The following is a 15,169-nucleotide window of genomic DNA, read 5'->3' on the forward strand; positions in this document are numbered from 1 at the left end:
CTCTCACACGGTCACGTGTGGACCAAACCAAACAAGTCTCTGTCTTTCTCAAATAATCAATCGCAGCCAAAGTGAATATTATCGATTATTTTTATTTCTTTTTTCAGTAAAGAATCATTTTTATTAAATATTTGGGGCGTATGAGAAGGGATTTAAAATATTTTTTAAGTCCCAAATATATTAGCTATATTTTAAGTCCCAAATATATTAGTTATTAAAAAAAATTTAAGTTAAAGGGTAAATTTCGAATACAAAAACATAAAACAAATATTTAAAACAAGAAATTTATATTAGTTCAAAACATTTTAAATTTTTATTTTTCGGAAAGTTTTTTATTTTCTAAAATTATAATAGTTTTTCGAAGACAAAACCATAAAAAAACGGTCAAACAATGTTATCAATTCGAATATTAAAAAAATTCAAAGATTTAAATTTAATTTTTTTTTTCTGAAATTGGCGAAACGAAATATTGATAGAAGTTATTGAAAGTAGTTAAAATGTCAAACCATTAAAATCAAATTTTAAAACCGACAAATATTTAAGAGAATCCAAAAAACAAACTTTTTCTTATTTGTTTAGTTTTAGAGGTTTTTTTCAATAAATAATTATTTTTATAAATATAACAACTACAATACAATATTATCGTGTGTTAAATTTAGAAATACAAAAAAAAAAAAGAAAAAAAATCTTTAACTGTTAAATTTATATATATCTTCTCCGACCTTCTCGGTTCCATTTTTACCTTTCTCTGATTCAGTTATCATCTCTGACCAAACGTTTCTCTCTCTTTCTCTCTCTCACACTTTCTCGGAAAATTTACAACCATTCCTAGAAAATTACAAAAAAAAAACACAGCTATTTTTTAACTCATCTAAAAAAATTTCGTTAACCATCGTCTCCTTCTTCTCCCCTATTTCTACTTTAACCATCCACAACTTTCTCCTCCTCCTCCTTCTCCTTGGGATGATCTTCATCTTCATGATTTGATTAGTCACATAACCTTTAAGAATCAATGATGAATGACCTTCTTCTAAGGTCAGTTCTCACCAGATTCTGTTTTCTTGGAGAAATCTGAGAAAAATTTTAAAGGTTATTTCACTAATCTGAATCTCAATAACCGGGAAAAATCTCGATAACCGGAGGACTAATTCTCGATAACCGGGACCAAAACCCGTTTAATTCGTGTCACGTGAGTAAATGACTCGTCACGTGATTCTGAAATCGCCGTCGGAAGAATCACCGACGATGAGGAACTTATCTTCTCCACCGACGTCGTTGAGTAAAGAGAGGAGAAAAGTTGGGGAAGTAGCGGGAGGAGCGGCGGCGGAGTGTGCGGCGGTGTGGTGTTGTTGTCCATGTGCGGTTGTGAATCTGATGGTTTTGGCCGTGTATAAAGTTCCGGCGGCGGTTTGTAAAAAAGCTTGGAGACGAAGCAAACGACGACGTTTTACGAGGAAACGGCATGGTTTGCTTGCGTCAGCTACGGCGGAAGGGAGCGAGAGCACCGTACACGCTAGATTGAAGGAAGATGATCTGACGGCTGAGATTGTTTTTGAGGAATGTCACGTGAGTGGTGGTGATTTAAACGACGTCGTTAGGCTTGAGAATGAGATGTTGGAACGTTTCTATGGGGCTGGGTTTTGGAGAAGCCCGTCACAGAGGGACACGTCATCAGGAAGCTTTTGAATTCTTTCTTCTTCAAATTATGAATCTTTTGGGGTTTTTATTTTGTTTTTGTTTGAGGGAATTAATAGTAATTTATTTACTTATTTTTAAAAATTATGTAATTTCATATGTTTATGTGGGTATGTGAATAGGAGAACATAGCTTCTTTTATACCATTTTTTAATTCTTTTACAACATTTGTCGTAAATGTAACTTTTTCTCATTGAGTCAGAATTTGAATCGAATGAAAACTATAAATGATTCGAGAAAAGTGTGTTTATACTGAAAAATTTGTTACCATGAATCTCAATTTTGATAACATGTGGTCATAATACCACTTTTTCTGCTCACATGGTCATGTCATGGTACATCATAAAGAAAACTATAGTAAAAAAAGAATGTTTTTTAGGTTAGCACAAAATATATGTGTTTTTCACTGCATTTTTTTTGTATGTTAACAAGTTTTTCCAGTGTTTCCAAAAAAGAAAAAAAAAACAAGTTTTTCCAGTTTTTTTTATCATTTTTAAATTTATTAATTATTATAGATTATGAGAACGTTTATATTGATAATTCTACTATGCGCAATTCCTTCCAACCCAATTAGATCCACTATTGACTACACTCCACATTGATTTTGAATGCCTCTTTCTCCTTGCTAAATCCAATGTTGATCTTCAATACCTTATTTTTCTTGCTGATCTTAGACATCTTCTTCTCTTTCAATAGGTGGATTTCCGGTGAACCGCTCTAATTGTCATCACTGGAGATTTCTTAGGAACTTGCCTCGTTAAATTTGTATAATTGTTAATAAATCACATTGTCTGAGACTCGAGACCTCTTGATGTAAAAGCATTATTAAACTTTTAGTCAACACTACTTGGACAAGGAGGCTTCCAAATTTTTCCAGTTTAGTTAGCGGAATTTTTCTAATATAATATACTTTCTTTGTTCTATAATAAATGATTTTTTTGAGCAAGGTTTTTTTTGATATTAAAAAATTAGGGGTATTTTTTGTAAAAGTGAAAAACATTCGAGGATTATTTGCAATAATATTATGTTATATATATATTTTTGAAAATTTTGGGGCCAAAATCATTGTTATGTTCATGCCGGTTCTGCGTAACCTTCAGGTACCACCAACAGTTGAAAGAAATGTAAAGTATACCAAGGATATTGCTACAGTTTCAACCTTCGATAGTTATGCAACTCTAATTGCTACAAACCTACACAAGCCACAATACAATATATGACATTAACATAAATACAAAGTAAATTTATGTTTTAAATTTTAATTTGGATGGTTATGATAATGTTTATTTTTTTATTATGATATTTGATTCCCTTAAAAGAAAAAGAAAAAACTAAAATAATTAGTTTGATGATAAATATAAAATTTGAGAAATTTGAGAAAACTTAGAAAAAATTCTGTTTTATTTTAATTGGATAAGTATTATATGCTAATTTCCCCTTTTAAATTATGATATGCGGTACTCTTTTTTTTTAAATAAAAAATGTTATTTGAAGATTTACTCGAAAAACTGTTAAAAAATTTTGATCTATATATTTAAATTTTTTATAATTTATATACACATATCATTAATGTGAGTTAACCAAACTACATGTCTTAATTAACTAAGTCAACAAAAGTTAACAATTTTATCTAAAAGTCAACTAAAGTTCGCTATTTAATTCACCACAAATAAAGTTTATGGTCTTTTTCAACACAAGTAAAGTCAATCTTTATTTTGATAAAGCTTGTAATCCTTATCTAACATATATATACATAAGTAAATATATAAACAAGGGGGTTATTTCTTTTGCCGCAGAGACGATAACACGTTCTAGTTCAAAGGTGTGGAGTGAGCTAAGAAACCTTGATTCACACGAAAACGTTCGTCGAGTTCTTGAGGTAGCTAGGATCTCACCGGTAAAGACACGATGTTAAGAGTGTTACACAACCTCAAGTCGTTTCGATCCACCGTACCACTTCAGAGTTTCCAGGTAATAACAATATAGTCTCTAAAAAATTTCAGGCCACAATCAAAAAGTAATAAATGGCTGGTTGAATACAAGTATGTGACTCGAACTGGGGTGCATACATGTACTACTGGACTAAAAGAAACTTTTGCAAAAAAAGCCGAATTTTATGTATTATATCGAGGGCCGCAAGCTGATGCTTCACCAGCTTGGCCCATGGGCCGGCTCTGATAGTCATATAGAATTCATCAATTTACCTAAATCATAAAATTTGACTTTGGAATTTAGGTATATAAATCGTTACAAACTAGGAATTAATTCCAAAAATTTGTATGCAAGAGGTGCTATACTATATAGTCTTTATAATGCAATTTCCGAGACACCTTTGTTTCTAATATAAGAACGTTTCTTTAGTGAAAATTTTGATCTCTATGACCATCTCAAAGTACTCTTCTCTATCTCTTGTTTAGGTCACAACACAGTTCATGTCGTTTTTGGGTAAAAGAATGTCTTCTACAACTGTCCGGAGCTTGAGACAACGTTCTCCTTCTTCATATTCACTAAAGATCCAAAACTTCTCACAGCTCGAGAATTCAACTCTCTACTCTGATGGCAAATATCAATCCCGTATCTTCTCCTCTGGTGGCTACAACTGGTACGTATGCATGGGCATGGCAATGCATGTATAGTCCCTATATAAGTGCATACCAAATCTTTCTCTTGCCCTTCAAACTTGAAGAAGATGCATTAATCATCATCTTTAACTAATGCTAACGCAGGAGGATGATCTTGTATCCGAAAGGGAACAATGAGGACAATGGAAGTGATTTTATTTCAATGTATGTGAAATTAGATAGCACTAGCTTGTCCTCAAAACCATCAACTGATGAGGTGTTTGCGGATTTTTGGTTTTTCGTCTTTAACTAAAAACTAAACAAGTATTGTACTATTCATGGTAGGTTATGTTCATATCTTACATCTAATTACTATTACATATATGCATCTTCTTTGATTACATTTCTAATCATTAAACATATATATGTATATACATATGTCGAATCGAAGCCGTTCAATAGCTTGATTGCCTCAAGTGATTCCGCTTAGTATATTCAAAGACCCTGAAAATGGATATGTCAATCAAGATCAATGCGAGTTTGGTGTTGATGTAATTGTTGCTCCACCGCCTACTAATTGGGAAATCATCTCATTTAATAACAATCTCCATTATCCAAAATTCTCTTGGAATGATCAGAATTTCTCTGAGATGAAAGATTATCGTCACAAATCACCCCGGTTTACAATTGAAGGAAGGCAATGGTAAGTACGTACATACTTGTATATGCATGAATGAATACGTTCTCTTGTCTTAGTGGTATTGTTGATACATATATGTACGTGACACATATATACTGTATAGGGTTATAGACTTGTATCCCAAGGCCATCTTAACACGAGATGAAAGCAAATGGATATCGATTTTTCTAAGCCTCGACGAGAGTGAAACAATTGAGGAAGATGAACAGATTTTTAAGCAAGCTGTTATTCGAATTCTAGACCCTCGTGGATTGATAGGTCCCAATCAAGAGCTTATAAGAACAATAGACTTTAAACATTTTTTCCCATATATTTCATCATAAGATGTTATGAGTATTAATACATATTAAGGATGAGCTATCTAGATCCTAGAATATAGGAGATATACATGAATCAAAGATTTAACATAATCTATCCAAAACCACTAACAGATCACGCATGATATTCTCATCGTTTCGATCCTTATCTTAGTCGACATTGGTTTACTTCGGTTATGTTCTCATCATGGATCCAACCATTTGTCACGTTCAAGTAGGTCTTCTAGTTGAAGTGTTGAGAGACAATTTTGTAGTAATACACTGTCGATATATGGAGTAAATTATCACATAACAATTTTCTTTGTAGGTAACACATGGCACAGCATGCAAAGATAGTTCATCTTGGGGGTACGCTCGATTTGTGTCTATGGATGATCTTAGGAAGACTTACTTGGACATGGATGGCGCTTTGAATATAGAGGTCGAGTTTGGTGTTGTTTCCACAACCTAAACCTCACTCCCATGATGATTTAAGTTACTATTTTTAGGATTTCAAACTATTTACTTTTGAATTTATTTAGACTACTATGAATACATTGGATATGTCATATGTCTCAAACGCTTAATAATTTTCCGAGGTTTTTTTTTTGTGTTTTCGGTTATTCTGTTCACGTCCTTTTTGTTTGAAATTTGTGGAGTTACATGCTTCATCATATCGTCAGAATCGAAAATGATAATCTCTCCATTTTAGAATGGGAAAAATGCCATAAAAATCCTGGAGAGTACGATTTCGTTGGTTTAAATCTCGAACTTTCCAACTGTTTGGCGTTTTAAAGATGTGCCTAAATTGGCAAAGTCAACTAAAGTTTCATATTAAAGAGAGAGTCAACATAAAGTTTGTGACGCCAAACGGAGCAATTAAACGGGTTTGAATGTCATTAACGAAATCCGTCAAATACAAAATGAAACCGTTTTAACATAACCCAAACAGATGATTTTTGGCTTTATATTTTTCCCCAAAATTATATGATGTTCTCACTAATCTAGCAAAAGTAATTAGTTTTTTTTATTGATTTCAACCATTTATATATAGATTATTTTTCAATGGTTAAACTGTGTTTATAAAGATGTTAAATGATGTTTTATATAGAAATAAGAAAATATTAAATATACAGCAAAGTGACGACGTCTAAAAAGCTGTGGAGTGCTTTGGAAACAAAGTACAAAGTGTTCAATGTAAGCTCTGGGAAACATGCTACCAAGAAGTTTCTCAACTTTCGCATGGTAATCTGTGTGCAAATTGCTTAAAAGATCATCTATTATAGAACGGAGAAAGCACTTAATTAATATATTCTTTGTGAGTCATATTAGGTGAACAGTTTATGGTAGCTGAATGTAGCTGATTGCGTGCATATTAAGGATAACACATTCTCATCTTTGTGCTCTAGATCCATGTGATTTGCATGTGTATATGAATCAATTATATGATTATAATGTATATAACTTTAATAAATTGACACCAACTAATAAGTTAAAAGTCTCTATAGAGAATGATTAATTACGAAAGTTACTTATAGAGAAACTCAACAAAATCTGTTAGAATCATTTTCAAAAATTTTGAACCTCCCTTTGTTCAACTTATTCAAATCATATAACTAAAAATATATTTTAACTTCCCTTTGTTCAACTTATAATATATATTTAAAATAATTAATATATATATAGAGAAAAAAAAAACTGAAAGTGCAATATTGGTGAAAAATGAATTTCTCTTATTTTTTTCCTTTTTTTTTTGTCTAATTTAACTATATATTAACATCGAGAAAGAGGAGATAGTTACGTTACATATCCTAAGTATATATAGATTTGCAATTGATATCTTCAATAAATCCTTTATTCACGTTTTTTTTTTTTTTTTTTGCAAATTCAGCAAATTCAATTTGCTAAGATACGTGTCAACACGTATATTACTTTTTATTTTGTTTTATCAGATTCATGAAAATTAGCCCTAAACACAAATCCTAAATACAATATATATACAAATCCTTTTTATCTTCGTAAACGAATTTGTAAACCAATATATAAATACAATTAACATCAAATATCAGAAAAAAGTGTTGTATCAATATTGGCCAAAAGTTTTTGACTGATGAGGACGATGAATATTATTGAACAAGGAGAAAGATTTGAACAAGAAGTAGAACTTCTAGCAACTGTTTTGTTTTGGACAGAACGTTTGTTTCTCTTCTTGCTTCTTGTCTCCTCCGAAGTACACACAAATCTGATCGGTCTTGTCCTAATCTTTTCGACTCTTCTCTCATTAATCTTGATCTCCTTATGCCCTAAACTCTCTGTAAGTAAAATCGTATACAATCTTAAATTATCTACGTTTGACTTTGGTGTTACAATCTCATTATCTTTTCTTCTCTAATTGATTAGGGTATTAGTGGGTTCTCGCTGTTTCTGTCGGATCGCTTCATGTTTCTATTGGCGTTCAAAAGCTTTGGGGCTGATCAGTACATGTTCCTTTGGCCTCTCAGTGTTTTTATCTTCATCGCAAACCACTCAGTTTACATCTTTGAGTACCTTGGAAGATCTTCTAAACCTCACAACAATGAGGGTTTGATACCAACAGGTAACTATTTTGTATTTGTACATGAAGAAACCCTAGCTATAATGTTTTGTTTTTAATTATCTAATTATTACGTTCTTTAAACCTTATAAAAAGAGTATTTTCTTAGGTCTCTAGTTCGAGTCTCATAATCATCATTAACCATATAGGGATTGATTGCTAATGTATACAATTATAACTTTTTCATTGGTTTTTTCAGAAGGTGGTGATGAAACTGTTGATGTAAGAGATGTGAGCGAGGAAGTGAAGAAGATGAGACATATAGTGAAAGAGTTGAGAGAAGATGAAGAGAAGATGGAAAAAGAAACAGAGTTTTTGGAGCATATTGTCAGCTCACGTCTTGAAAATCATAGAAAAAACTTGTCAGCCAAACTCTTAGAGTTACGTGAAGAGTTGAGAGATGATGAAGAGAAGATGAGGAGATGTAGAGAGTTGATGAAGAAATTTATCTACTCAGAACTTGTAACTCTGAAGGACTACTTGAACCTCAATGTTGATGAAATATGGGATGAAGTACGAGTTTATAAGGATATCAAAGATTCGAGAGACAACATTGTGGAATCTGTAGGTGATGAAGTTTGTAAGAACTATCTTGTTATCCAAGAAACCGCCAAAGCAGCGAAAACAACAGCTGATAGGGCTAATCTTAGCTACCTTGTTACACAAGAAATCATCGACGAGATTCAAAATATGAGATGGTTGATAAAAGATGAAGAGATTGATGAGTTTCTAGAGCTAAGAGATGAAGTCAGGAGAATGTCGCTGGACTTTGAAGATAGAAAATTGGAGGCTGAGGCTATTGCAGAGAGAGCTGCGGAGGAGCTTTCACTTGTGATGGTGGAGTTGGTGGAGGCGGTCGAGTTTCGGCCGTGGGAGGAGTATAAAACCGACTAATCTTGGTCAATGCTAATGCAAATTTGGGAGAGACAAAGAGAAACCAAAGTTGGAGATGATAGAATTGTACTTTCTTTGCTTTCACAAAGTTACCTTTTATAAAATAGTCATTGATTGATTTATTTATTTAGAATTGCAGAAACAATACAACCTTGTTTAAGTTTGTGTTTTAAAATGCATCAATTTGTGTCTTCTTTTGAGCTCGCCAAAACCGATTAAGCAACCACACAGAATCTGCTGCTACAGAGTTCCCATCTTGGTTACGATTCCAGCTGAAGTAGGCATGAGTTCTGTTTTTAATCTCTAGTAGCCCGTGCCCGAAGCTAGCTTCTCGAAAGGCGGAGTAGCTTGGTTGTGGCTGCATCATGCTACATATATAACAAACGCTTTGTATCAAATAACAGAGAAAATGCAGAGAAACTGTAACTAACTCTGTTATTGACATAAAACTCTTTCTTTAGCCGATCTTTACACACACGCGATAGCACGAATATGGTAAACTTACTCGGTAACCAAGCCTTCGGAGTTTCCTCCATCCCCGATAGTGATGTAAACAGGAGCTGACTCATCCGATATTGGCTCACACAGTCCATTGACAATGTTGTAAGCAATGTTAGAAACACGTTCCTACATCATTATTTTAGTTATCGCTTGAGGGACAAGGGAGGTGTAGATATATAGATATCAATACTATTGGGGACAAGTAAGTTGAAATTACCGATCTTTCATAGGCATGAACATGACCTGCAAACACAACATCAACCTTGTATTTGACAAACCATTCTTCATACATGACTCTCAATGTTTCACCTTCCATGTAATGATGCACATAGCTACTGTAAAACGGGCAATGTACTAAGACTATAACCCACGGCGTCTCTGTTCGATTCACTCCTTGCAACTCTTTTTCCAGCCATTTGTATTGAGGAGTATATTTACCTAATCAGTAATATTATAAACATAAGCAACAAACAAGCTTCTGAATAATTTCTTAAAGCAGTTCGTCTCTTCGATTCCTTACCATAAGATGAGTAACAAGACATAACAATAACATAAGCCGACGCCCTTTTGATCGAATACCACAATGGAGAGATGCTTCCTGATGACTTATATGGCGTTTGATACCTATTCATAAAAGGCTTGAATGGTTCTATTTCACCCTGTAAACCAAACTCTTCAAGTTAAGTTACAAGTACTTCCTCAAGAAAGCGAAAACAAGAAAGGGAAGAACTCAATTACTTACAATATCCGGAACAAAGTCGATTTCGTGATTGCCTGCAGTCCATATCCAAGGTTGATAAGCAACACTTCTCTCAGCAAACCTTCCCCAAGTATCCCATCTATTGTTGTCGTGGTTCGGGTAGCGATCCGCGTAAGACAAGTCTCCTACAAACAGAACAGCTTGTCCTTTCCCCGGATTCGTCTCATAGTGGCTTAATGTACTATTTGAGTCATATGTTTGTCCCAAATCCCCTGGACATTTAGTTTGAGGTTTGATGTGTCACTCACACTTGTTAGCTCATAAACATGATTTTTAAGACAACATTTTAGTTAATATACCGATTAATCCAAAGGTGTAAGGTACATCAGGGCCTGACTTAGGCGGAGTAAAGAACCAGAACTGTCTACGCCACTTGCCACTACCAATTTCATAGTAGTACTTTGTATCAAACTGCACATAACCATCTATAATGAGTAAGAATTAAAGAAAAAAGAACAGTAACTAAATACAAAACAAAAGTTGTTAATAGTTTAAATATTTAATACTCCCTCCATCTTCTAATACTTGATGTTTAAGGCTTTTGCGATCAAGAAATCATTTAAATTTTTGTTTATTTTAAAACTAAAATCAAAACACGATGCAACCAATAATACAACAATCCGTCGAATATAATCGTTAAAATTCATTAAAAACTAATTAATTTTGCATTGACATCGAAAAAACCTATCTTGTCTTAAAGATTTAATCCCAATACCAATTATTAATATGATTTAAATAAAATTACTTTTCCATACCCAAGAAACTACTAAAATTGAATCCAAACACATCCAATTGTTTTTTAAATTAATTAAAACCTTCATTTAGAAGTACCATAAACAACAGTAACTAAATACAAAACAAAAAGTTGTTAAAAGTTTAAATATTTAACATTCCCTCCATCTTTTAATACTTGATTTTGAAGGTTTTTGCGGTTAAGGAATCGTTTAATTTTAGTTTATTTTAAACCGAAAATCAAAACACGATTCAACCAATAATACAACAATCCGTCGAATATAATCGTTAAAATTTAGTAAAAAAAACTAATTAATTTTGCATTGAACGGAAAGAGTAAAAAACCTATTTATCTTAAAGGTTTGATCCCAAAACCTATTATTAATAAGATTTAAATAAATATACTTTTTCTATATTCAAGAAACTAAATTTAAATCCAATGATTCCAAACACATCCAATTTTTAAAAAAGTTAATTAAAACCTGAATTTAGAAGTAGGTACCATAGAATCAAAAAAAAAAAACAGAACCGAAACCAAATCGAAATCCAAAACAGCTTCAAACTTATAAGTACTTACTTCCAAATCATCGATGAGACAATGATGGATATAACCAGAAGTGTAATTAAAGAACCGGTAAGTGTTAACAGTAGCTTCAGCTTGCTTCTTCGACTTCTCATTCTCACACCAATATCGAACAGTATTTGAACCGGGCTTAACCGGAGTAACCCAAGAAACGATCACACCATTACCTTCATGGTTCCCTTGAGTTATATGAACTTGTTGTGGAGTGTTAGGACCAGGAGGAACTGTAAAGACATCGCTGTTCAATGGCATGTCATCGGGCAAATCAGTTCCTCTGACATATTCACTTGTGAAACCTCCATAGCATAACTCAACTAGTAAAAGACTTAGCAAGATTGTTGTAAGGACAGATCTTGAACTCATCTTCTAGTTTAGTTTAGTTTTCTGGATCTTGAGACGAAGAAGAACGTGATTTAGATTTTTTTTTTTTTTTTTTTGGTTGGGAAATTAAATAAATAGCTTTGTCTAGTTGCCTGACATGGACATAGTGACTTTTTTGAGTTTTCCAACAAGGATCGAAATGTGGATATTCCAAAAAAAAAAAGAAAACAGAAATTTAGTTATTTCATATTTTTATTCAACATTAGATAATTAAGGTCGATTAGAAATCCAAAACCTATACTCGATCCGATGATTGTTTTATATAATCATATTTTTTTTTAAAAGATGATCAAGGTCATTTAGACCCGTTTTTATTATGGATTATTTCATTACGGTCTATAATAAATTGGATATGGACGGACCATGTACAACACACCCATTTTGACAGTTCTAATCAGTAATCACAACCTATTTTTAGTTTTTGATCTCTGTTTGTTGTTTGTTGGAGATAATGAAAACACTATTAAACTCAAAAATCAAAAATAAGGTAGATGTTTTTGTGCTGAATGGTAACATCTATCTTATGTTCATTGTGGTTTTTGTTTGTTGTTACAAAGATAAAAATACATTCGAAACTTTTTTGGGGTCAAAGTCACAAAAAATTTGTTTGGGGTCAAACTCACAAAGTAGTACAAATTATTACGACAATTAAAGTGGATATAAAGTCTAATCTTATTATATAAAGTTAGGTTTTCAAAGTTAGTCATTAATTAAGAAGAACGTAACATGTGTTAATTGAATTGATAAGATGTTGATATATGTCAGATAATTAATGGTAAAAAAATAATATAAATAATTTTTTAAAAATAATATTTTTAAAACAGAAAGAAACAATAAAAAGTCAGAAAATTTAACAAGTACTTAATAATAATCCTAAAGGAAAAAAGATAGTAATTATAAAATGAAATTATTAATAAAAATTAGGTCTAAGGAATTAAGAAACTAACACACAAAAAAAGAAAAAAATTACAATAAGTTAGTCAACTATAAGTTAATCTTAGGAAATACAGTAATTAAATTATTAAATTAGTTTTTAGTTATGTCGGTTTGGGTTTATCACATAGATTAGAGTTTAATATTCACAATCAAACGAGATTATATAACGATTTTAGTTTATAAAGAATATATTAAGTCAGCGTATATTTGTATGATTAAAACTATTTAATTCAAAGAAAAAAAAAACAAATAACTTCAAAATAACAAAGGTAAAAACCTTAAAAAGGTTCACAACTGAAATAGACAAAACAGTAAAAAAAAAAAACAAAAAAACAAACAAACTTTAAAGATAAATTCATACCAAACTTAGAACATAATACCAACTAGGAGTCTAGAAATGATTATTATTCAAATTCAGCCAATCCCTATTGATATCAAACATCGCCATATTAGTTGTTTCATTACGAGGTGGCTCTTGGCGAACATCATCGTTGGTCATTGTAGCGTTGTTGTTCCCTTCCTCTTGTATTTCCATCTCATGACTCATGAAATCAAAAGAGTATTGTTCTCTTTGATTCATATCCATTATTGGATTATCATTCATGTTATGATGTTGTAATGGTTGAGCAGTAGACTCACCCAAACCAAAGAAAGACATCACTTCAGGACAAAAGAGCTCCATCTCCAAATTAGGGTTTCCATTGCTACTGCTTCCTTTGTATGGACAGTAACTTCGTTGATAACCTAAAGGCTCAAGTGGTTTGGGATCGAGAACCCATTGATCTATTAAGTAGTGATTTTTAGTCTCCCTTGTAGTTGCTACAACATCATGCTTTGTGGGGATCATCAGCTGCTCGACTTGCACCTCAAATGGAAGCATTGGTGGATCACGAAGAGGAGAGAACTGCATGAAACCTAGCTCATTCCTAAAATGTATAATTTTCTCTTTTGAGAAAGATAGTAATGCATAGATCTCACTTAAGTTAAGATCACTTATCGCACGACCGTTTTGTAAATGCATCATTAACTCATCAATGACATACTCTTTATTCTTTTTATCACTCTCCATCAACTTCTTATGAACGGTCTTCGTCTTCTCCTTTAGAAATGATTCGATACTCGTCTCTTTATTCTTCTGCGCAAGCTCCGGTAAGGCAAAGAAATCGTCTAAGAGGCCACGAGCCTTCTCAACTGATGGCCACACCACTGGACCAACTTCATTAGGACTGAAAATGATTAGACAAGCTTGTATATCACACAATATGGTTAGCTCTTTCACCTTTTTGAGTAATGCTTCTCTCCTTTGCTTTAAACTTTTTGCTCTTGCCTTGTCATTCTCAACCCATGCAAGTTTTACATTCTTTCTTGGCATGGTTGCTATATGACTTTAATCTCTCTTGTTGTTATAGTTTTTTTTGTTGGGATATGATGAAGAGGACATGCAAATTCATTTAAATAGACTTGAAATTAGGAGATAAGATTTCAGAAACTAATACTAGTCAAAGATGTAAAATTAATTACTATTTACTATTATGTGGAATGTTTTTAAGTTGCTTAATAATATTTAATTCAAAGACCAATTAAATTTTTTACCAAATTATGTTGGATTTGGTTTGGTTTTACATTGAATGATTTGTTAAAATATCTATGTGGTTATGTTATTATATAAAATTTAACTATTTACACATCAAAATTAAATTTCTTGCCAATTTTTTTGGTCATAGTCAATACATTGAATTAATGTTATAACTCATTGTGTTGTCATAATTTAATGCTAGTCAATAATTATTATTCATCATATCATATGGTATTGATTGAAAGTTATTTTTGAAACTTAATGATAACTATACATTTCCTTCAATAAGCATCTTTAAAAAATAATCATTCAAACTAAAAGATAAATTATAACTTTTACCATATTTCTACAAACTTTTGACTGTACATCAAATCTTATATTAAGATTATAAAATAACATTAAATTTGGGAAGATTTTGAAAACAATATTAATTTCAAATAAAGAGAATAATATATTTTAAGATAATAAAAATATCGAAATAAATAAAATCAATTCTTATCCTACATAAATTGTCTACAACCACAAATGACAAATCTATTAAGCTTATCATAAATAACATCTTCTAAACTTGACTGCTTTATTTTGTGGGCTATATAGAATTATTTGGTCAAGTCACATATCATTTAAGGTTCGTCATTATCTTTTCAATCCTGACTAGAATCAGGCTTCTCTTGAAAAAAGGTAAGGAGTTATTCTCACTTATTAGATTAGTATTAGCCGCCTATCCCGGAATGAAATCAGATCACTTCGTTGCTTTCCCGCGCGCAAAGCGAATGGGCGCTGTGCTGTGGCCTGTGGGTCAGTTTCGGGGTGGGGGCGCAGAGATACCAGAAGAAATGATTCATTACAAGTATACTAACCACTCTCGCTTGCTACCGAATGGCAGTCCGTTTCGGATGCGATTGCGATTCAAGTGTGGGAGCGATGCGATTAGTTAGAATTGTGAATGGAAATCCGATTC

The 15,169-nt window shown here is 32.3% G+C and overlaps 3 protein-coding genes across 3 annotated transcripts; 1 reads left to right on the forward strand and 2 right to left on the reverse strand.

Annotated features, from left to right (window-relative positions):
- The first annotated feature begins 740 nt into the window (after window positions 1-740).
- On the forward strand, window positions 741-1,888 carry LOC17888965. Its single transcript, XM_006295082.2, has one exon. The coding sequence runs from the start codon at window positions 1,198-1,200 to the stop codon at window positions 1,684-1,686; it is 489 nt and encodes a 162-aa protein (XP_006295144.1). The 5' UTR covers window positions 741-1,197; the 3' UTR covers window positions 1,687-1,888.
- A 6,945-nt stretch (window positions 1,889-8,833) lies between these two features.
- Window positions 8,834-11,740, reverse strand: LOC17889385 (fe(3+)-Zn(2+) purple acid phosphatase 12). The gene is made up of 7 exons (XM_006294107.2): window positions 11,310-11,740; window positions 10,300-10,411; window positions 9,983-10,212; window positions 9,761-9,899; window positions 9,458-9,678; window positions 9,245-9,366; window positions 8,834-9,107 (listed from the first exon to the last, which is right to left on the reverse strand). The coding sequence occupies exons 1-7, from the start codon at window positions 11,676-11,678 to the stop codon at window positions 8,909-8,911; spliced, it is 1,392 nt and encodes a 463-aa protein (XP_006294169.1). The 5' UTR covers window positions 11,679-11,740; the 3' UTR covers window positions 8,834-8,908.
- Window positions 11,741-13,023: 1,283 nt separating this feature from the next.
- LOC17888134 (agamous-like MADS-box protein AGL80) lies at window positions 13,024-14,004 on the reverse strand. The gene is made up of 3 exons (XM_023784588.1): window positions 13,676-14,004; window positions 13,498-13,536; window positions 13,024-13,441 (listed from the first exon to the last, which is right to left on the reverse strand). Exons 1-3 carry the CDS (start codon window positions 14,002-14,004, stop codon window positions 13,024-13,026), a joined length of 786 nt encoding a protein of 261 aa, XP_023640356.1.
- Window positions 14,005-15,169: the final 1,165 nt, after the last annotated feature.

Source organism: Capsella rubella, unplaced genomic scaffold (assembly GCF_000375325.1).
Source record: "Capsella rubella cultivar Monte Gargano unplaced genomic scaffold, Caprub1_0 scaffold_4, whole genome shotgun sequence".
Lineage (NCBI taxonomy): Eukaryota > Viridiplantae > Streptophyta > Magnoliopsida > Brassicales > Brassicaceae > Capsella > Capsella rubella.